The 22109-nt window shown below is 63.1% G+C and overlaps 1 protein-coding gene across 1 annotated transcript; it reads left to right on the plus strand.

Annotated features, from left to right (window-relative positions):
• Positions 1-8296: 8296 nt before the first annotated feature.
• C1QTNF8 (C1q and TNF related 8) lies at positions 8297-9694 on the plus strand. The gene is made up of 2 exons (XM_010387791.1): positions 8297-8489; positions 9144-9694. The coding sequence occupies exons 1-2, from the start codon at positions 8297-8299 to the stop codon at positions 9692-9694; spliced, it is 744 nt and encodes a 247-aa protein (XP_010386093.1).
• The last annotated feature ends 12415 nt before the right edge of the window (positions 9695-22109 follow it).

The raw sequence follows: 22109 nt of genomic DNA on the forward strand, positions 1-22109 counted from the left end.
AGGCCACCCGTGCAGCTGTCTGCTCGGGGATGGGCAAGCGAGCCAGACCCCAAGCGCCCAGCACGCACCCAGCTCACCCGCGGGGCGGCCCGAGCAGGACGGCGCGGGGCGGGGTCAGCTCCGGGCAACGGCGAGACCGCATTTCCGCGCGCAGCCGGCAGAGGGCGAGCGCCCACCGCCCACGACAGCGCCGCCAATTCGGGGACAGGGAGGGGGCCGGGAAGGGGGCCCTGGGGGGAGGCGGAGCGTGCGAGGGTCTGTTGGGGGCGACAGGGGCTGGGGGAGGGGGTCTGGGGGACGGTGAGTGCTGGGGGAGGGGGCCTGGGGGGAAGGCAGGGCCTAGGAGGGTCTGCAGGGGGAGGCAGGGGCTGGGGGATGGTGAGTGCTGGGGGTGGTCTGTGGAGGGAGGTGGGGGACTGGATGGAGGGGGCCTGGGCTGCGGTGGAGGCTGGGGGAGGGGGACTGGGGGGAGGCGGGGCGCTGGGGGCGGCTGGAGCGTGGGGACCGTGGGGGATTTGGATACCACAGGGAGGCAGGGCGTGGGGGCGCGAGGGTGGGCGGTGGGGGGCTATGGAGGGCAAAGGGCCACGGGGCCACAGGGTCAAGGAAGGCGCAGGGGGTGCGTGGGTCTGTAAGGGGCACAGGGCGGGGGCGAGAGCGGGGCGCGGGGGTGCGATACCTGGGGGTGCCAAGGGCCAGGAGCTGTTGCGGTGCCTCCTTGTCCCAGGCCCGGCCAAGTTCTGGCAGGAGGACCTGGGCGGACAGTGTCTGGGCCTGTGGCTTCACCTAGAGGTGGTGTGGCACCAGGTGCAGCATCACTCGCTCCAGGTGGGGCACCCTAAACTCCCAGACCCCTGAGGCCAGCCGCCACTCTGCCCCTCATGACCTGACCTGGGCCCCCAGCACCTCCCATCCCCTGGCCACCCACCCTGAGGGACCCCAGAAGCAGAGGCCCCACCTCTCTGGGCTCCCCTTCCAAGGATGTGAAACCGGGTGACATTGGGCGCAGCCGGCTGGTGTACCACCCCAACCGAGCAGCGGGGCGTGGGGTGTGGGGGAGGATGGGGCAGGAGGAGGTTTAGGGAGCATGGGCGGCCCGCCGTGGTTGTCCCCAGCCATACTGGCCCAGTCACAGGGCTCTGACTCTGGGGTCTCGGTGTGGCCTCGGCTGCCTGAGTCCCCTGAGTCCTTGAGCAGGGTTGGGGTCTTGGGGGCTGGGGACTCTTGGGCTGGAGCTTGGAGCTGTGCTGACTCTCCAGACCCCGCTGGGTGCCCCGGGAGGGCCGGGTGGCCATGCAGGACACCCCTTCATCTGCACCTCCTCTGGGGCCTGGATAGGACCGCCCTCTGGACACAGCCCCAGGGGCCGGGTGCCTCTGGGTGGGGTTCCAGTGACCGAGCTGGTGAAGGAGAACAGCGCTGGCCTGGCCTGGCCCACACGCTGGGGCATCATGAGGACGCTGCCACCCTACTTGCCCCAGGTGTAGGCCCATGGGCACTGTGCTGCCTGCAGACTTCCCTTAGAGTCCTTCATGGGGTCTTGCCAGGACCTCCTGCTGCCCCGGTCTCAGCCTGGGAGTCTTGGGTCCTGTCCCTCCCAGACTGGAAGGTGCCTGCTGCTCCCCCCTGTAGCCCCACCCATGCCCCGCACCCTCAGGCTGGGAACGAGGTGGAGGGGCTGCACGCGTCCCTGATGGCGCTGCGAGAGAAGCTTCTAGAAGTGGAGCAGTCGCTGGGCAACCTGGAGCACACGCAGGAGCCTGGAGAAAGACATCACTGTCAAGACCAGCAGCCGATGCGTCGACCGCCAGGCGTGCGCAGCCACTGCGCCGCTACCCCACCTCCTGCAGCTGTGGGGCCAGTAAGCGGCTGGCACCGTGCAGGCACCATCCTGCATTTTCTGTCCCGTCTCCTAGATAAAGAGCATGTTAGCTTTCTGCACAGGGCGTGTGCACCAGGGTGGGCTTTCCCCTTGCTCTCCGTCTGGGCTGGAGTCTCGGTCCCCTGTGTGGCAGCTCTACCCACAGACTCATCCCAACTGTGGGAGACGGGGTTGGTGTCAGAGCCCAGGAGCAGGAGCCCCCGGGCCTCAGAGGGCAGGACAAGCCCAGGTGAGGGCTGGGGCTCCACAGCACGGCCCAGCCACGGCCACGGACGGCATGTTCAGCCCAGAGCCTGGCCATCCGGCTCCCTTCCCTGCTCGCCTCCCCACTCCCCCACCAGTGCTAGCTCCTCTGTCCTTTTGCCAGAGTCTTGGGGCCTTGGGACATCCTTTGGGACCCCTGCATCTCCCCACCTCCTCCCCCTGCACCTCTAGGCCCCCACCCTCAACTTGCATACCCTTTGAGACGGGGCACTCACTCTGCCTGGAGCTCCTTCTGCTGCTGGTGCACCTGCTGGGACGATCCTCCAGGTGGTCCCGCCCAGACCGCCCCCTTCCGCAGCCCGCTGTCCCCAGCATCCGTGCCCAGGACCCCCAGACTTAGGCAGATCTGCAGGGGGTCCCTCCCGCACCCCCCAGGATGGGGCCCACCCAGAGAGCATGTAGGTGGGGGTGCCATCTCCAAGACCCAGGCCCAAAGGGCTCTTATGCCAGCCTGGAGGGGACTGGAAGGTAACAGGTACAAGCCCCTCCATGCCAGCCACCCACTGGAACCCCCACCTGGGCAGCTCTGTGAGCTAGGGGGGGTCAGCAGGTGGAAGTTGCTGCTGGGGGCGCTGGGAGGACAGTGGGGCGCCTTTCACGTGGGGCTAACAGACCTCTCTCCCCCATCCGCTGACACCCCCTGCAGAGATCACTGCTGGAGAGGAAAAACGCCACCTCAGTCCCCTGCCATTCACCGTGGGGAGGGGACGGTGCTGACTGCTGGACACGGTCACCCGGCAGGTGGAGCCTGCACAGGGGAAATCTGGGCGAGGCTGTGTGTGAGCAAGGGGGGCAGGGAGAGCTTCCTGGATGAGGGGCCCTGACTTCCACAGCACAAGTCAGGGCACAGGGGCTGGGACCAGGGACGAAGGTGTCTGTGCTGGGCCTCTCGCCTCATCTGGAGCTCGCTGAGGCCTAGCCCTTGAGGTCTCTGGGCTCTCTCACCCTGTTGCCTGCCCAGACAGCCCCTCTCCCTCGGCCCTGGGCCCTGTGGGAGGAAGAGATGTGCGTGGCGGGGGCGTGCGAGGGCACGCCCCGCAGGTGGAACGGACTCAGGCGGTCTCTCCCTGCTGTCTGGTGGTGGGGGAGCTGCATGGAGGCAGTGGCCAGGCCCCAGCCTGTGCCGGTGACCCTCGGAGACAGAGCACTTATCCCTGTTTTGCAGACAGGACACCGAGGCCCAGGAAAGTCCAGGCCCTGCCATGTGATTCGGCTCCAAGCCTTGCCACAGATGGTTCCTCTTGCCCTTTCTCCTACAGCCCCGGGACCGTCCAGGGAGCAGGGCAGCTGCTGTGATCTGGGAGAGGCTGCCCTGTGACAGGCTCATTGCTAACTGGGCAGAGCCCGCACCAGCTTGGAGTCCCACTGCCAGGCAGCAACGATTCCTCTGCCCAACTGGCCCCTCCCAGAGGGGCAGACCCTGACCCTGAAAGGTGGGCCCAAAAGCTTCCGGAACCTTCTCTCCAGCACAGGCTGTTCCAGAGAAAACGTCACCTCCCGTCACCGCAGAAGCCATGCCGTTCGTTAGGAGTCGCCGGTCACCACGGCGACAACCGGGCCGGCTCTCATTCTTTGGGGCCATTAAAATTCAGTCTGGTTGCTGTTGCCACGGGGTCTTGGCAGCCAGGAGCAGAGAAGAGGACCCAGAGTGGAGCCTCACCCTGGGGCTGCAGGCAGCTCGCGTCCTGTGCACACAGCCCCTCAAAGCCGCTCAAGGGCACCAGACGGTCTGGGTGACCTCCGGGGGGGATGAGGAACCGCCTCTCTGCAGTCCCCCTGGCACGGGGGGGCCTGGAGCCAGGCAGAAGCTGGTGAACTCAAAGGCCCCTGAGCCTGGGTAGGGGCTTTACTCCCTGCTGCCTGGGACACCATGGCCAGAGAGGGGTAGGGTGGGGGTGAGTGGCGGCTGCAGAGCCCCATGCCTGCTGCAGGAGGGGTGGCCTGGCACTGCCCCATCCTGCATCCAGGGCTCTGGGTGGTGCTCAGACCCGGTGCCAGCCTCCGTGGGTGTAGGTGGGGGTGAGGTCCCTGTGCCGTGCCCGCTCCAGCCCCACAGGGAGCTGCTGGCTGCTGTCGCCCCCCACGTGGCGGCTCATCACGCATTCTCGGCCAGTGGCCATTAAGAGGCTTGAGAGATAATGGTCCCTCCACGCCGGCCCCGCACTCAGGCCTCATTATCGCCCAGGCCCAGGCAGCACTCAGGCCTGTCGGGTCCTCGTCAGGCTGAGGCCCCCCTGTCCCCTCCGGGAGGGGGTGGCTTATGGAGAGCCAAGGGCGGGGGGAAGGGGGAGGGGGCCTGGAAGGAGTCTCCGAGGCCTGTTGGTGTCACCAGGCTGGTAACACAGAGCCAGGTGCTGTTCTGAGCACGAGACAGGTTCCAACTTTGGGCCTCACGTGCACTTTACAGCTGGGGAAACAGCCCAGGGGTCCCTGCGCCTGCGCCCACTGTGCTCCCACACCAGGGCCAGGCTGATAACTGTAGCCTGATGATGGGCGCGACTCCCGGGCTGGAGAGGGGCCAACACCCCCGCCCCCAATTTCCTGACCTCCCCACTCCCACACATGCAGGGAGACTGCAGACTACCGGACTGGGGCACGCAGGGGCCGCCCACTTTGTGCTGAAAAAGGAGCCCCAGACTTTCGCAGTCTAACAGTAAAATCTTGAACCCCATGGATAGAGCCCTCTCCGTTTTCTGGGTGCACCCCAAACGCCTTCTTTTAGAAAGACTGGCCACGCCTCTCGGGGGCCGAGTGAGCCCATGCATCCAGGAGCCCCCCGTCTGCACAGCAGGGAGCTGAAGGCTGGGAGGGAGGGGTGGAGTTGGGGGTTTTGCTGAGACCCCTCCCCTGGCACCCCCACCTGCACCTCACTGGCACAAGTGCCCTGCAGCATGGAGAGGGGGCGGTCCTCCTGGGACCCGCCTGGGACACTGCTGGGTGTCTGTGGGGGGCGGGCCCCAGGCCGCCCAGCAGCAGCCGCTCCCCCGTCGCCACGGCAATGCCGCGGTCGTGCCTGGCCAGGGCTATTTCTGTCCAGGAGACATGCTGTCCTGCCCCACTGAGTCACCCTCCGCGCTCCCTGCCCACCCCACTTAGGCCTGGACTGCAGCTTCTGTGCCACAGTGGTTCGGGCATCGGCCCCGCCAGCCGCCTGCCCAGACGGACTCTCACCAGGCCAGGTCATCCCAGGCCACCCGAACCTGAAAGGCCCCAAAGCACCTTTCCCGGGCCGTTCACCCACCCCTCAACCTCCTTCCACCCTGCCCTGTGCTTGGGGAGGCTCCGGGACCTGCCCCCAACAAGGGGGACTGTCAGGAACACCCATCTATTTTTTGGGGGAAGTTCTGCTGGTCTCAGGGGGCACTGAGGGGCACAGGGAGGGGACTCAGGTTCCCTGTGACTGCGCCTCAGGGACGCTCTGGACACTTCTGAGCTCCATGGGTGCCCATTTCATGGGCGTGGAGGCTAAGGCTCAGACCCAGGGTGCAGTGGAGTGTTGGCGTCTGCCCATCTTTCTCCACCAGCCCCAGGAGCCCTGCTCTGTCCCACTGGGACGCACCTGCAGAGCTGTGTTCTCGCCCCCCAGGTTACAGCTACACAGAGCCGGCTCAGTGGGCTGCAGGCGCCATAGTCACAGGGTCTCAGGTCCTCACACCGCATCTGTGCCGCCACAGCCAACAGGGTGAAGATGGCTGTCTCCAGAGGGGGCTGCTGGGCCTGGTGGGTGCCGCTGCCAAGGGTGAGCTGTCACTGCCCAGGCCCAGCTGGAGGGGGAGCCTGGAACCAGCCACAGTTGGTGCGGCCCCCACCACAGCCCTCCCCAGCCCATGCTGCCCGCAGCCTGGCACACGTAAGCCCCCACAGGGGGGACCCCTTGGTCTCCCCTCACCTCCTGTCCTCCTTTCCTCCTTGGTCTTTAGCATGGGGGTGCTGAGGGTCAGGCCAAGCTGAGGGGCTGCGGGGAGAGCGGGACCCCAGGCTGCGCACGAATCTGCCAAGGGGACTGAGCCAGCTCGGGGCCCCTCCCCGCCTGCAGTCTGCTTTGGGGCAAGGCTGTCACAATTCTCCCGCCACATCCAGCACCTCCCGCAACAGGGACCGGCTTGTGGAGGAAGGACCCGTGGGGAATGGCCACATGTCTGTGTCCAGAGGCCCACGGTCGGAGCAGAAGGAGGCCAGGGTGCTGTGTGGGCTTGGCCTCGGGCCTACAGACAATGGAGCCCCCACCCGCTGAGGCCTGGGAGGGCTGGGAGTTATTCCCGCAAGTGGTCCGGCCCAGTCCTTATCCGCCGAGAGGCAGGGCTGCTGCGGGGCCTCCCCGGGGTGTCATGAGGGAAGGAAGAATGAAGGGGCCCCATGTAACCTGGGCAGACTGCGCTCCTGGGCCCCATCCAGCCTGGCCTCCCTGCCAGCAGCATGAGGGCTGTGTGTCACCAGGGGGCCTGGTGGCCAAGAGGGCCCCGTGCAGCATGGAGGCCTTGATCTTGGCCCGAACACTGGCCTTGGCCTACAGCCCCCTTGCCGGGCCCACCCAACCACAGCTTCCACCTCCCTGCTTCTCCTCAGGGCACCGCACCCCAGGCGGGCAGCAAGCTTGGTTTCCTGATGGAGGAGAGCTGTGTGCCCACGGCACCATCCCGCAACCCAGCCGGCCAAGACGCCGGGCCCCAGCCCCACTCATGGGCATGAGGCTGGCGGGAGGACCCTAGGGCCGCGAAGCAAGCTTCGCAGCGGACGTGGGGCCCTGCCAGCATCCTGTCCAGAGCCTGACGGAGCTGGCCTCTCAGCCTGTTGGTCTTGGACGGCCCAGAGGAAGCCACAGGCGCCCGGGCGGGCATGAAAGGGCTCTTTGACGGCTGGGTTGCCCGGACAGTCACGCAGATGGCTGACCAGGCAAGGAGCATCCCTGAATCCCTGAGACGGTAATGGGGCGCGGGGTCTGGGGTGGTCATGGGGGTCTTCACAGCTGCCCTGGGCAAGCCGGGCTCCCCCTGAATCCCAGTGGAGCAGGATCCAGCCCCGATTGTCTGCCAGGCAGGGCCAGGGGCTGGGACAGCCGGGAACTCTGTGGGGGCTCCTGCAGGCCTCCGTCCATGGACACACCCACTCCTGCCAGGCTCCCTCCGCTGGAGGAGTCCAGGGGGGTCTTGTGGTGTCCAGTGGGGCCAGGGGGTGAGTCAGGGTCTGCTGAGCTTGCAGGGAGGCAGGCAGAGGGGGTCTCAACAGCCAGAGACATTCCACCCACATGGAATGACCCACTGCAAGAGGAAGGACCTTGCCCTGTGCTGCAATCCCAGAGGGCTTCCTGAAGGAGGCAGCCTAGATCTTTGTCCAGCAGAGCCCATCTTCAGGGAAGACTGAGGACCCCGACCCGGTGCACCTGCCCTGGCAGAAGATACTCCTGGCCAAGCCTCCAGATATGGCTGTGAGGGGAGTGGGGTAGGCAAGGCCCACCTGGCAGGGGGCAAAACTGAGACTGGCTTGTTGGGGCAGCTGCTGGTAGAGTCGGGAGGGGGCCCACCTTGTTCATGGGGACCCAGGCTGGCTCTGGCTCCCCCTCGGCAGCAAGGTAGGACCATCCTTCCCTAGTCTGGGGGAGGCAGAGGGGTGGTCTCCCAAGGCCCCTGCAGGCCCTGCCCTGAGGGCTCTGGACGAGAGGCTCTCTAGGCCCGGCTGAGACTGTGCCTCCGTGCACTGTGCAGGGCCCCCCGCTCCAGGCCAGCTTTGGGGGGCCTTTCCCTGGAGCAGGCCAGCCGCCATGCCCCAGGGCTCTGCCCAGTCACAGAGGGTGGGGCCTTGGGTGGCCACCCCTCCTGAGTTTAGAGGGCTGTCTCAGAGACCTCTGTGTCCCATAATGGCTTCTCCTCCATCTGCTGGGTGTGGGGGCCCCAGCTTTGGGGACCAGCACTCCCCGACTCCAGGTGTGCAGGGGGCCTGGTGCAGCCCAGAGTGTAGCAGCCCCTCAGCCCCAGCCTTGGCCTCACCCACTGGGTCAGGACTGTCTGTGTCCAGGCAGAAGCTCCCGTCTCCACCGGCTGTATTCCCAATGGGGACTGGGTGGGGCTGGGCTGCCGTAGGGTCTGGGGCCTGCAGCTGGGGCACCTCCTTCTAAGTCCCTCCCCTCTTCCCTCTCCCCCAGCCCTGGCCAAGATGGCAGCGCCCACCCTGCTGCTCCTGGCACTGCTGCTGCCCGTGGGGGCCTGGCCTGGGCTGCCCAGGAGGCCCTGTGTGCACTGCTGCCGCCCGGCCTGGCCCCCTGGACCCTATGCCTGGGTGAGTGACGGGGACCCGTGGAGGAGGCTGCCTCGAGTGCGGCCCACCATAGACATTGAAATCCTCAAAGGTAAGGCCCATGGGTGCTGCCTGCATGCTCCCCCACCAGGACCCAAGAGTCCACTGGGAGTGGGAGGGGACCTGGGGCTCGGGAGGAGGGCGGGAGGGGACGCTGAGCCCCCGTCTCTGCACTGGCAGCACTTCCTGCCCAGGGACCCCTGGGGTCCCCCCTCAAGCAGGAAGAAGCCTGGCTTGGGAAGCGGCCCACGATCCAAAGTGGGGTGCGAGGACCCTGGGGAGGGACCAGGGTTCCTGAGATCCCCAAAGTAGCAGCTCCTTGGGAAGGGAGACTGGGTGGCCCGCTTGCTCTGAGACCCCTTGACAAGGCTGCGCTGTCCTGAAGGCTGGACAGCAGGCTGTACTAAGGTTAGACTTGGGTAGGAACTTCCCAGCCTTCTCATTCTTTAACACCCAACCCAGACTGTAGCTGGCCCTGACCACCCATGTGCCCAACCCTCCCAGTGGGGACGGCCTTGGTCCAGCCACACCTTTGGAGAATGGCTTCTCCCCATCTTACAGAAGTGGACACGGAGGCTGGGTCAGGGGCCATCACTTGCAAAGACTGTGTCCTTACAGTGACCCTTGAGCCCCAGCCTGGGTGCCTGGAATCGGGGAGGCCTGCCCAGCCCGGCCCCGACCCGCGGCTTCCACTTGTTCCCTGCAGGTGAGAAGGGCGAGGCCGGCGTCCGAGGTCGTGCCGGCAGGAGCGGGAAGGAGGGGCCGCCGGGCGCCCGGGGCCTGCAGGGCCGGAAAGGTCAGAAGGGGCAGGTGGGGCCGCCGGGCGCCCCGTGCCAGCGCGCCTACGCGGCCTTCTCCGTGGGCCGGCGCGAGGGCCTGCACAGCTCCGACGACTTCCAGGCGGTGCCCTTCGACACGGAGCTGGTGAACCTGGACGGCGCCTTCGACCTGGCCGCGGGTCGCTTCCTCTGCACGGTGCCCGGCGTCTACTTCCTCAGCCTCAACGTGCACACCTGGAACTACAAGGAGACCTACCTGCACATCATGCTGAACCGGCGGCCCGCGGCCGTGCTCTACGCGCAGCCCAGCGAGCGCAGCGTCATGCAGGCCCAGAGCCTGATGCTGCCGCTGGCCGCGGGCGACGCCGTCTGGGTGCGCATGTTCCAGCGCGACCAGGACAACGCCATCTACGGCGAGCACGGAGACCTCTACATCACCTTCAGCGGCCACCTGGTCAAGCCGGCCGCCGAGCTGTAGCCGGGTGAGGGGCCCCGCGGCTGGCTGAGCCCAGCAGCCTGTGTGCTGGGGGGGTGGGGGGGCAGCAGAGCTTCAGCGCCGACTGTGTGCAGGGATTGGTTGAGCGTCCACTGTGTGCAGGGATTGATTGAGCGCCCACTGTGTGCAGGGTCTGATTGAGCACCGACTGTGTGCAGGAATTGGTTGAGTGCCCACTGTGTGCAGTGATTGGTTGAGCCCCGACTGTGTGCAGTGATTGAGTGCCGACTGTGTGCAGGGATTGGTTGAGCGCCGTGTGCAGGGATTGGTTGCACGCTGTGTGCAGGGATTGGTTGAGCGCCGACTGTGTGCAGTGATTGGTTGAGCGCCCACTGTGTGCAGGGATTGGTTGAGCGCCGACTGTGTCCAGTGATTGGTTGAGCGCCCACTGTGTGCAGGGATTGGTTGAGCGCCGACTGTGTGCAGTGATTGAGTGCCGACTGTGTGCAGGGATTGGTTGAGCGATGTGTGCAGGGATTAGTTGAGCGCCAACTGTGTGCAGGGATTGGTTGAGCGCCCATTGTGTGCAGGGATTGGTTGAGCGCCCACTGTGTGCAGGGATTGGTTGAGCGCCGACTGTGTGCAGGGATTGGTTGAGCACTGACTGTGTGCAGTGATTGGTTGAGTGCCCACTGTGTGCAGGGATTGGTTGAGCGCCGACTGTGTGCAGTGATTGGTTGAGCGCCCACTGTGTGCAGGGATTGGTTGAGCGCCGACTGTGTGCAGGGATTGGTTGAGCAACGGCTGTGTGCAGGGACTGGGCTATGTGGAGTGCTGGGTGTAGTGAGAGCAAGTCTGACCCGCACCTGCCCTCACAGGGGCTGGCACACAGGAAGCCACGTGGACGAAGGCCTGTGGTGCTGTGTGCGCGGTGGGTGGGGCCGGGTGGTGGAGCCTGCCGGGTGCCTCCGCATGGGATGTTGGGGGCCCGGTTGCTCACCAAGGTACTCGCCCTCACGGCCGAGGGGCCATTCTGCTTATAAAAGCTGTGCCAGGCACCCCGCTGTGGAGATGTTCATTCGACTTTGGGTATTTGCCAAGCACCTGACAGGTGTGGCTGGACCCGGGGGAGGCCAAAAGGGTCGAAGGAAGACGGTAACTTCCCGGCAGTGTTAGGGGCGCTCACAGTGGCCGGGCGGGTGGGGCTGGCCTGGCAAAGGTTTGTCCTTGGCAGGAAACACGCGGCTGAGCGCAGGGGGGCCCGTTTTGGGGGCTCACGGGTCCCCAGTCTGTCTCAATGGGTGGGGGCTGGAGGAAGATTGGACCCTGATGGGCACCAGAGCCGGGGGGAACCTCAGACCCCCACGGAGTGGCCTCATGCTTAGACAGGGATGAAAGTCAGGTCCACATGGCCTGGCTGCAGTTGTGGGGGCAGAGAGGGCCCTGTCTGGGAGTGTGGGTGGGTTGGTCCCTCCAGGCAAGAGTCTGGCCCAGCTATGGTCACTGGAAGCCTCTGTTACCCTCACCAGCTGGAACAGCTGCGGCCTCTCCCGGAAGCTCTCCCGGCCACGTGCTCACTTGTCTCTGGAACCACCTCAACCCGGCCTGGGCCTCCCTCCCCCTCTTCCTAGCCCCTCTAGCCCGGCCGCCCACCCACTGCTTCCTCCTCCTTGGTGTGCTATCTGTGGCAGCCTGGCCACTGGGCCCTGGCAGGAACAGCGTCAGGAGTCACCGGGGCTCAGCCATGCTGCCTGGAACCCTCACAAGGCCCTCCATAAAGCATCCCCGGGCGGGGGCAGGAGAGCCCCCACAGATGCACCAAGAGTGGGCGCGTGGGGGTCCGGAACAGGTGCAGGGTCCCAGGTGCCCCCATGGCCCCTAGATCCTTGTTCACCCTGGGACGTCCAGGCCCATGGAGTGCCCAGCCCACCTGTCTCCCTCTTCAGGACCTGCTCTGCCGCCACGCCCTCCCCATAGGGGCCCCCACTGGTCCTGACCAATTTCTGAGCAGCTAGGTCCACAGCCTGCCCTGGGATGGTCTGTGAGGGGACAGTCCCCCACATCAGGGTGCACCCTGCAGGGTGGGGCCAGCTGAGGAGAGAGGTAGGAGGGCAGGGGGACCTTGTCTGTCCATCTGGCAGCACACACTGGCTGGGAGGAAGCAGCCAGGAACAGTGACCTTCCCTGTCGCCACGGGGCCCCAGCCTGAGAGACTGCTCAGTCGTCCCCACTACCTGCCACTGGACCAGGCCTGGGGGCAACCTGCAGTGGGGGTCGGGCAGAGGAACCAGGGGAGGAGGGGGGAGGGTGGCGGGAGACAGGGGTCAGGGCCATCTCCACCACAGCCACCGTTTTTGTGTGAAGACTGCGGACCTTCCAGGCCCACCCTTGGGAAATGCCATCCTGGGAGCCCCAGCTGGCTCCCCTGCCTCTCCACCTCGCCTCACTCCTGTCCTGGGACACAGGATGCCCTGCCGTTGGGAGGTGATGCGCCGAGGCCTGGCCAGAGTCTGCAGAACCCACGTGTGTGTGTGCTGGGAGCCACTCCCCAGGCAGGCGGGGGACCAAGCGTGGCCCTCAACAGCGCAGGACAGGAGGAGGGGCGTCTACGGGGACCCTCATTTGCTGTGCACACATGGCCCCTCTGCAGGGAGATGGGCTCTGTCCTGGCCGCGCCACCCGCCCACTGCCCAAGCCTGCTGCCTCCTAAGACCCCCGGCATCCACCTTTTTCCCTGAGGCTGTCGCTGGGGCCAGGCTGCCCCGCAGCACCCCCAAGCGGCCCCGTACTCAGGTCCCACCTTGTGTGTCTGTGGGGTGTGGTAACAGGGCTCCTGGGTGTGGTGACAACCACGGACGGGGGCGCTGGGGCCGGTGGGCGGGGCTGGTGAACCCTGGCCCTGCTAGACGGTGGGGGGGTGGCACTGGCGCTGGGGCTGGACTGGGAACCTTCCCGCTTCTTCGCCCCACACTGAGGCGGGCGGTGCCTTAGGCTGCACTTCGGCCCCGAGCCTGAGTCCCCTCCTGGCTGGAATACAGGACACGCCCAGGGTGCCTGGCAACCGGCAGGGGTCGGAGCCATCTCCAGGCACTCATGGGGCCTCGGCACAGAGGCTTCCGCCTTAGAGATAAAGGCGCCCGAACAGGAAGGGGTGGGCTGAGGGAAGATTGGCAGACCCCAGGCCTCCCACCCCGACCTGGACACCCCCAGCCCTACTCCACTTGCTGAGGGCCGGTGGTGCTGAGGGGCCGGGAGAGAAGCCCACAGCCCGGTCTCGGCTGCAGCAGCCGGGCGCCTGCTCAGCACTCCGGGGAGCCGGCGGAGCCTTGTGCTCACTCAGCCCCTTCCCAAGTGAGGACACCCAGTGCCATGCGGGCAGAGCCGGGCTGCAGCCACGTCCCACCCACCCCACACAGAGCCCGTGTCCCTGCCAGCTCTGCCTGTGGCCTCAGGTCCCGTGCAGCAGTGGGGGTGCAAAGGCCTCTGTCAGGGACCCCGGAGCAGCTGTGAGGGGCCCTGGGCTTGCGGGTCCAAAGTGGGTACTGCCCAGAGCCGAGCCCTGGGTGTCCGGACATGGGAGGACTGGAGCCGAGCCCTGGGTGTCCCGGAGGACTGGGGCTGAGCCCTGGGTGTCAACTGCACAGCTCCAGGGGTTCCTGCTTGGGAGGATCCCCAGGAGGAGCCTGTTGGGGTCAAATGTGGCAGGTGCTTGAAGAACCAGAGGCGGGGGGTATGGGCTGCTGGGGGTGGGGGTCCTGGCTGGCCATGCAGAGGTTCTTGGCCCCGGTGAGAGAGCACGGCTGGCTGGGAGATGGGAGCCAGGTGTCCGTACCACCCCAGGGCCGGGGAGGATGTCTACTCCCAGGCTGCCTGTTCTGCGCCGGGGAAGCCCTCCCAGAATCCCAGACGACCATTCCCTTCCCTGGCCCTGGCCCAGCTGCCCCGGGGTCTCCAGCCTGTGTGATTCCAGAGAACCTGTGCTGCCGGGGTGGCAGGTGGTCCTGAGGAAGAGAGTCTCGGGAAGACACTGGCCCCTGCACCAGGGAGCCCAGAAGGAGCCCGTCACCAGATCCAGCCAAGAACCTGGACGTGACCACAGCATGCCAGAGGCCAGGCACCCATTCCGAGGGACAGGCTGGACCTCCCAGCACAGGCGTCGCCATGGCCTGTGGGCAGTTGCAGCCGCTGATGTTAAGAAGCCTGAGCAGGGGTCAGGTGGGCAGGGGTGCCAGGTCTCTTGGAAGCTGGCGGAGGTGTCTAATGAACGCCAGTGGCGACCCGGGTTCTGGGAGAGCCGGGGTGGGGAGACGCCTGCGAGAGCCTCAGACAGCAGGACCTGCATCCCGCCAACCTTCCAGGTTGATTTGTTTAAAAAACAATGACTGAGAACTGAAAGTGAGACAAGATAAGGTCACGATTCTCTGCCTGTGATAAACGCCTGAGGGATGCTGCCAGCGCCGGGTGGGAGCAGAAAGACGGACACTTGGTAGAGGCCAGACACACGAAAAGCAGTGACCCATCAGAGCCGTGCCGGGCACCCCCGTGGTTGGCCCGTGCCAGCTTTGATCATGAGTCAACCGCACAGAAAGGGACAGGAAGGGACTGGGGAGCACAGCTTTCCGCGGGGACATCCCTGTGACATTCCAGGCAAGCACTGGGCTGGGAGGCAGCTTATCCCATGTGACTTTATCCGTTTAGTGGAATTCCAGTAAAAATCCAATTTTAAATGTTTAGGTGAAATTCATACTACATAGAATTGAGCATTTGAGAGTGAACAGTTGCATGGCACTACACATTCAGCCGTCACCTGTCTAGTTCCCAAATGGTTCCGTCCCCCCGAAAGAAATGTACACCCCTCAGCAGTCACTCCCCACTCCCCTGTCCACCCCCTGGCAGCCACTGTTCCTCTCTGTGTCTGTGAACGGCCGTGTTGTGGGCTTTTCATGGAAATGGAATCACACAAGTAATATTCTGTCCTGTGAATGGACCACATTTGCTTATCCATTGTTGGTTGATGGACACCTGGGTCATTTCTACTTTTTGGCTATTATGGATTGTAGATAATGCTACTATGAACATTTCTGTAAAAATTCCTTTTTTTTTTTTTTTTTTTGAGACAAGATCTTGTTCTGTCACCCAGGGTGATGTGCGGTGACGCAGTCACTCATTGCAGCTTTGAACTCCCGGGCTCAAGCTGTCCTCCCACCCCAGCCTCTCAAGTTGCTGGGACTGCAGGCGCATGCCACCGCACTCGACTAATTTTTAATTTTTTTTTTTTTTTTGTAGGGATGGGGCTTCGCCATGTTGCCCAAGCTGGTTTTAAACTCCTGGGCTCAACTGATACTCCAGCCTCGGCCTCCCAAAGTGCTGGGATTGTAGGCATGAGCCACCATGCTGGCCCAAATTCCATTTTTTAAAATTTTGTAAAAGCAACGTTGAAGAGAACCTGGAAGAATGGATAGAATTCTAAACAATTTAAACTCAGTTCACTGTTGCGTGGACACTTTCCCTGTTAGATACCATAACACAGTGGCCACCAAGCAGACAGGACTGCCAGAGCTCCTCACCCCTGCAGAACAAGAGGGCGCCTCATATACCAGGAAGGCAGAGGCAGCCACAAGGAGGGGTATTTTTCATTTGAAATTCATGTCGCCTGTAATCCCAGCACTTTGTGAGACTGAGGCGGACCGATCACCTGAGGTTGGGAGTTCGAGACCAGCCTGACCAACTTGGGGAAACTCTGTCTCTACTACAAAAATACAAAATTAGCCGGGCGTGGTGGCACATGTCTCTAATCCCAGCTACTTAGGAGGCCGAGATAGGAGAAGTGCCTGAACCCGGGAGGCAGAGGTTGCAGTGAGCTGAGATCGCACCATTGCACTCCAGCCTAGGCAACAAGAGCAAAATTCCGTCTCAAAAAAAGAAAAAAAATTCATGTAATGTGATAAGACAAATTTCAGTTGAATGCAAGAATTTTCAGCCCTACAATGTTTAGAAACGTGGGACCAGCTGGACGCGATGGCTCACGCCTGTCATCCCAGCACTTTGGGAGGCCAAGGCAGGTGGATCACTTGAGATCAGGAGTTTGAGACCAGCCTGGCCAACATAGTGAAACCCCATCTCTACTAAAAATACAAAAATTAGCTGGGTGTGGTGGTGGGTGCCTGTAATCCCAGCTACTGGGGATTACAACCTCTGAGGCAGGAGAATTGCCTGAACACGAGAGGCAGAGGTTGCCGTGAGCTGAGATCACGCCACTGCACTCCAGCCTGGGTGACAGAGTGAGACTCTGCCCCCCATCCACGCACACACACAAAACCACCACCAAAAGCCATGTGGGACTGTGGGATGTACTCCCATGTTCACAAGAGAATTACTCACTGTAGCCAGAAGGTAGCTGCTGTGGTCAGAATGTGCCCCCAGAATTCCTGTGCTGAAGGTGATGGTCACTGTGATGGTATTAAGAGGTGGGATAGGCCAGGCGCGGTGGCTCACGCCTGTAGTCCCAGCATTTTCAGAGGCCGAGGCGGCCAGATCACCTGAGGTCAGGAGTTCGAGACCAGCCTGGCCAACATGGCGAAACCCTGTCTCTACCAAAAATACAAAAATTAGCAGGCATGGTGGTGGGAGCCTGTAATTCCAGCTACTTGGGAGGCTGAGGCAGAAGAATCACTTGAACCCAGGAGGCAGAGGTTGCAGTGAGCCGAGATTGCGCCATTGCACTCCAGCCTGGGCAACAGAGCGAGATCCTGCCACACGCACTCACACAACCACCACCAACAAACCCATGTGGGACTGTGAGATGTACACCCATGTTCACAGCAGCATCACTCACTGTAGCCAGAAGGTAGGTGCTGTGGTCGGAATGTGTCCCCAAAACTCCTATGCTAAGGCTGATGGTCACTGTGACGGCACTAAGAGGTGGGGTAGTCTATGACACCCCACCTGAGCAGGAGTGGACTCAGACTGTGGACACAGCCCAGGTGTCCACTGATGACAAATGGAAAAACCAAACGTGGTCCATCCATGCAGGGGGACAGGGGTCAACCTCAAACAGGAAGGAAATTCTGGCACATGCTCCATGGATGAGCCTCAAAGACAGTGCACTGAGTGAAATAAATCAGTCACAAAAGGACAAATGCTGTCTGATTCCACTTGCATGAGGCACCTAGAGGACTCAAATTCATAGAGACAGAAGGTAGAAGGGGGGTGCCGGGGCTGGGGGGTGGGAATAGGGAGTCATTTAATGAGGACAGAGTTTCAGTTTGTGATTCTGAAAAGAGTTCTGGAGATAAATGGGGATGATGGTTGCACCACAATGTAACTGTCCTTAATGCCACAGGACCACACACAAAAATGGCCATCGTGGTAAAATTCTGTTATATGTATTTTACCAAAATATTAAAAGAATACGTGGGGATATTTGGCCAATCTGTGAATGGGGAAAAACCTCCCACTGATAAAAAGCGGAAGAATTTTCCAAAGAGATACATGATAGGTTGGACTTCATGAAAGTAAAACTTTCTGCTTTGTGTCAATCTTGAAATTAAAACATGGGACCCTAGGAAGGGCTGTCCCAAGGACAGCAAAGGACAGCCTTGCTGCCCTGCAAGGGTCATGCACAGATGGAGGAGGAAAACTTGAGAGGAAACAGAATTTGGAAGATACAGGAAGGAATGAGAAATCATCATGGATTCACACCATCGCGAGTGCCAGTGTCTAGATATTCTCGTGTGGCTCACAGGCATCTCCAAGCTGCCTGGTCCATGTCTCTCAGGAAACACATGGGCAGGGCCTGGCAGGGGACCACAGAAGGCAGACCCAGTGTACAGAGAGCTGGGCAAAGCCATAGCGAGGTGGACAGGAACAGCAGCCAGACCTCCCTCTCCTGTGAACCTCTCCCCACTGCACTGGCAGCCATGGAATCCCTGACTCGCTCTAGGGAACTGCCCCACTGTGGTTCCTGGAGGCAGAGTTAAGAGGGAGAGGACAGGTGTCTGAGGGCACAGGCTTGGCCAGCACTGCCTTCCTGAAGCTCCAAGCCCCCATGGAGGGAGGCACCCACAGGCAGGACCTGGGCACCAGAGTGGGGTGAGAAGCAGGAGCTCCGACCGGGACAAAGGCAGCTCCTGGACATCCCCTCACTCTTCGGCCACCCTCTCTGGTGCAATGAACATCAGAACAGGGACTCAGGTGGATGGGCCAGTGTCTCCTGTTCGACGGCCCCATCTCACCCATCCCACTGCTCTACATGAGTTGCCGAACACTATAAACAGAAGCCAACAGCTTCCAGCTGCGTTTGGCCACTGGGGAGCCCAGCGGGCCCAGGGAGGGAGAACCGGGGAGCCCAGCGGGCCCAGGGAGGGAGAACCGGGGAGCCCCGTGGGCCCCGGGAGGGAGAACTGGGGAGCCCCGCGGGCCCCGGGAGGGAGAACTGGGGAGCCCAGCGGGCCCTGTCTCTGCTCCACAGGTAACCTCTCCTCTCCCAGCCATTTCATCTCCAGGTTCTGATGACCCTGCCCCAAACCTCGCACCTTGAGACTGATAAAGGCAAGGTGTCAGCCGGGGCACTGCACCCCCTCACTTCACAAAAGGCCTTTTTTTTCCTTTGAGACAGGGTCTTGCTGCAGTGCAGTGGCACGATCAGAGCTCACTGAAGCCTCCGCCTCTCAGGCTCAGGCAATCCTCCTGCCTCAGGCAGTACCTGAGATGACAGGCACCTCCACCACTAGCTAATTTTTGTAGATTGTGTAGAGATGGGGTCTTACTATGTTGCCCAGGCTGGCCTCAAACCCCTGAGCTCAAGCTATCTGCCTGCCTCAGCCTCAGCAGTTGTCGGGATTATAGGCGTGAACCTGGCCTCTAGCACCTGGCCCCGATGGTGTCCTCGTGAGCCCTCCTCAAGCCACACTATGTGATGACGCCCGTTTCCCAGGACAGGGACAGGGCCCTGGGAAGCATGGGTTGAGGAGTGGGAACCACAGAAGCCCGTGAGCAACAGAGGAACATGAACAGATTTGTGTTTGGGATAAAACGGGGCTGGAAGTGGACGTGGGGTTAGGAGTAAGGAGGGAGACGTAGCCAGAGGCAGGGGCTGCTGTGGCCAAGATGGGGTGGGGACAGAGGAGAATGAACCCAGGAGGTTGACTCCACCTAACAGCCTGCCAGGGGCCCTGGGCAGCTCCTGCTACCCATGGGAGTGCAGAGCCTGAGGTGGCTGCAGGGTCTCCAGTGTGGCCAGCACCAGCCTCTGCTGCACCCATGGGGTTGGTCATGCTGCCAACATCTGGCCTTGGATGGGCAGAGGGGTCCGTCCTAGGGGCAGTCTTCCCCCAGCCTGCCTCCCTGAGATCCCACAGCTGGTCCCACTCCCCATCCCCACCTCACCCACTCTCTCGAGGTCTCGTCTGGTGGGAGGAAACGGCTTCCCCAGAGCCCTGGGCCAGTGGCTGCTTCTGGGAGCCCCATGGCTGACGGTCGCCTCTGCCCCCTTCCCTCCCCAGGAGGCCTTCCAGGTCCCTCCACAGACCCCCACGTCCTGCCCCAGGGCACCCCTACTGATGGGGGTGGGCTGGGACGAGGGTCTGCCTGCCGCCGTTTCCCTCACTGTGGGGCTAGAGACACCGCCCCGTGCCTGAGGGGCTGCTTCACCTTCGCCCCGCCTTCCCCACACCCGCTCTGCCAGGCAAACAGATTCCTCCCGCCCTCCTCGTCCTGCCCCGGGCATGTTTCCTGAGCAAGGTCACTGGAGTCGCTGGAGCCCAGAGCCAATAAAACCCAGTGATGTGCACAGGCCGGGAAGCCACCCCGCCCAGGATGTTTGCTCCGCGCCGTGCCCCCCACCCGGTTCTTGGGTGGCCTGCAATGGGTCTCGGCTCTGCGGCCCCTGCCACCCACAGGTCTCCACTGCCCCAAGAGGTGAGGAGGTACGGGCCCAGAGCCCCTGCTCCTTCCAGACCCTCACCTGATCCCCCTGGTGCCCTGGGGGCATCCAGGCTTTGTCCCCTTCCCCTGGCTCTGCCCAGCCTGGTCCATGGGCTGCCTGGGACCTCCCCAGACATCTCAGCCCACTGAGGCCATCAGACCCCGAGGTCTTGTCCTCCCACGTGCTCCCTTCTCCAGGCCTGGCCAGGGGCTGCCTCTGCCTCGTGAGCACCCCTGGGGCCCCGGCCCTGGGCCAGGCCGCTATGTGTTCTACTGGACGACTCACAGCCTCCACACACTCCGTGTGTGTGCCTCTTCCCGCCTCTCATCCAGTCTCCTCTCAAGCTGGAGTGAGTGCAGCTGCATCCTTCCCTGGGGCAGAACTTGGGGGACCTGAATCTGCTCCTCTCTCTGACTTGACCCCCACAGCTAACCCCCCTGTGCCCCTTTGCCTCTGAGCCTTCCCATAGGCTGTTCCCTCTGCCTGGAATGCTGTTCCAGCTCAGCCTTGATCCCACGACCCAGCCCCCTGCTGGTGTCCTGCAGATGTGTCTGTCCAATGGAGACACATGTTCAGGGCTCAGCCAGCCCAGGCGGTCAGGGTCAGTAAGTCCCGGACCCAGCTGTGGGGCCGCCATCACGAGCCCACTGTCCCCAGAGGGTCAGCGTAGCAGGGTCCTGGGGTCCGGGAAGAGGAGACTGTGCATGGCAGGTTTGGTTTGTGGGGACAGTGTGCACCTGACAGGGACAAGGCTGTGACCGAAAGCACAGACATGGACTGCGTGTGGCTGGGACGAGACTGGGGAGCTCAGCAGGGCCGTGAGGCTGGGTCCTGGGATGGACAGGAACTGGGGTCCTGGGGGCTTCGGGCTGGAGGAGGCGGAGAGCGGGGTGGCCCAAGGCTTGCGGCCGGGCCAAATGGGCTGGGGATCAAGGGCATCTTCACCCAGGAGTGAGGGCCCTGGCACCTCTGTCAGCCCCACGTGGCTGCCGGCCCTGTGGGGAGAGCGCCCGGCATCAAATCAATTGGAGAAATTGATCTCGGCAGGGATTTCCGAGCCATCTGCTTAGTCCCCAAAGCTTTCTGAGCCGATGAGCATGGCACCCAAATCCCTGGGGAGGCAGGTCGGGGGGGGAGTGCTGCGGTGTGAATGGTCCTTGGTTTCCCCCACTGCACTCTGGCTGCATCCCTCTTTGGTGACTCAAAAGGCAGAGCTTTGTGGACCCCCTGCAGAAGCCCACCCTGCCCCGCCGAGAGCTGTCGAGAAGCCATGAAGGGCAGCTCCAGCCTAAGACCCCAGGCAGCTTCCATCATTATTCACCCTCTTCACTAATTCCATGCCTCCCGCTTCCTGCTGGGCATTTGGCTGCTCCCATCCCGGCCTTGTCTGGCTCAGCAGGGCTGGGTCCGGGGGCTGGGCCCTGTGTTGGGCCTCGGGGGACCCCAGGCTCCACTCACTCTGGTCTGTGCTGGCTGCGTTCAGCTCCAGGGACAATATTTGCTTGGGAAAGAATCAAACACTTATCCTCGCGTGTATTCAGGGGAGCAGTTGTCAGACATACATGTCCTCATCGCTCACATGCTTCCCAGGCCTGCCTCAGCCTGGGCCTTTCTCCAGCCAGGATCTATGCCCCCTCAGCCGCACCCTGCACCCTCCGGGAGGACGAGGTCCTGCTTTGAGCAGACGGTGGGAGCACGGGTCGGGGCCAGTGCTGGGCAGGGCAGTGGGGTCCCCAGGGCCGAGTGATGCCGTACCCTGGTCCTTCTCCTTCCAGCCTCAGAGTGAGGCCAAGGTGCCCCAGAGACCCCAGCAAGTCTCTCTGGGCCCACATTCCAGGCCTGGGGCACCAGGAGAAGCTGGCGTTTGGGGTGGGGGAGGTGGGACAATTTTAGGTGGGGGGTGGCAGGATTCCCGAGGCCTGCCATTTGCGTCACCCACGCGTCCTCTGTCTCAGCAGCACTGTCTGCTGTAGCCTGGGGAGCAGCTCCCCACTGCGCCTGGATGACTGTCATCTGCTCCTGTCCCCGTTCCCTCTCCTGGGCCGGAGTCCCCGTCCCAAAGCAGAAGAGATGGCTGCAGGTTCCCCGTCCTTACCAGCCCCTGACTCTCAGGTCCTCCTCCAGCAGGAGCCCCTCTCCCTAGTGCCCCCAGGCACAATCCGCACTGGACCCCTCCAGACTGAGCCAATCCCAGCACAGCGCAGCCACCTGCACCCCCAGAAGCCTGGAGGGCCAGAGCCTCCACCTCAACCTCAGCCCCCGGCTCTCCTCTGCACCGACTGCCTCCCCACCTCGCCCCTGGCTGGGCCAGCACCCAAACCCCCCGCTCTCCTCTCTGAGACAGCAACTGCCACCCGCAGCATCCTGTGGGGGGTGTCAGGCAGCAGGGTGGGGCCCCCAGGACAGGCGTGACCCTGGCTGACCGGTGGCTGCCCAGTCACACTCCCTTTACATCCGCGTCCCCAGAGTCCACACAGTGCAGGGCAAGCGAGGCGCTGGGGCTGCAGCCAGGGACTCCAGGGGACCTGCGTC

The sequence above is a fragment of the Rhinopithecus roxellana genome, chromosome 20 (assembly GCF_007565055.1).
Source record: "Rhinopithecus roxellana isolate Shanxi Qingling chromosome 20, ASM756505v1, whole genome shotgun sequence".
In the NCBI taxonomy this organism is placed as follows: Eukaryota; Metazoa; Chordata; class Mammalia; order Primates; family Cercopithecidae; genus Rhinopithecus; species Rhinopithecus roxellana.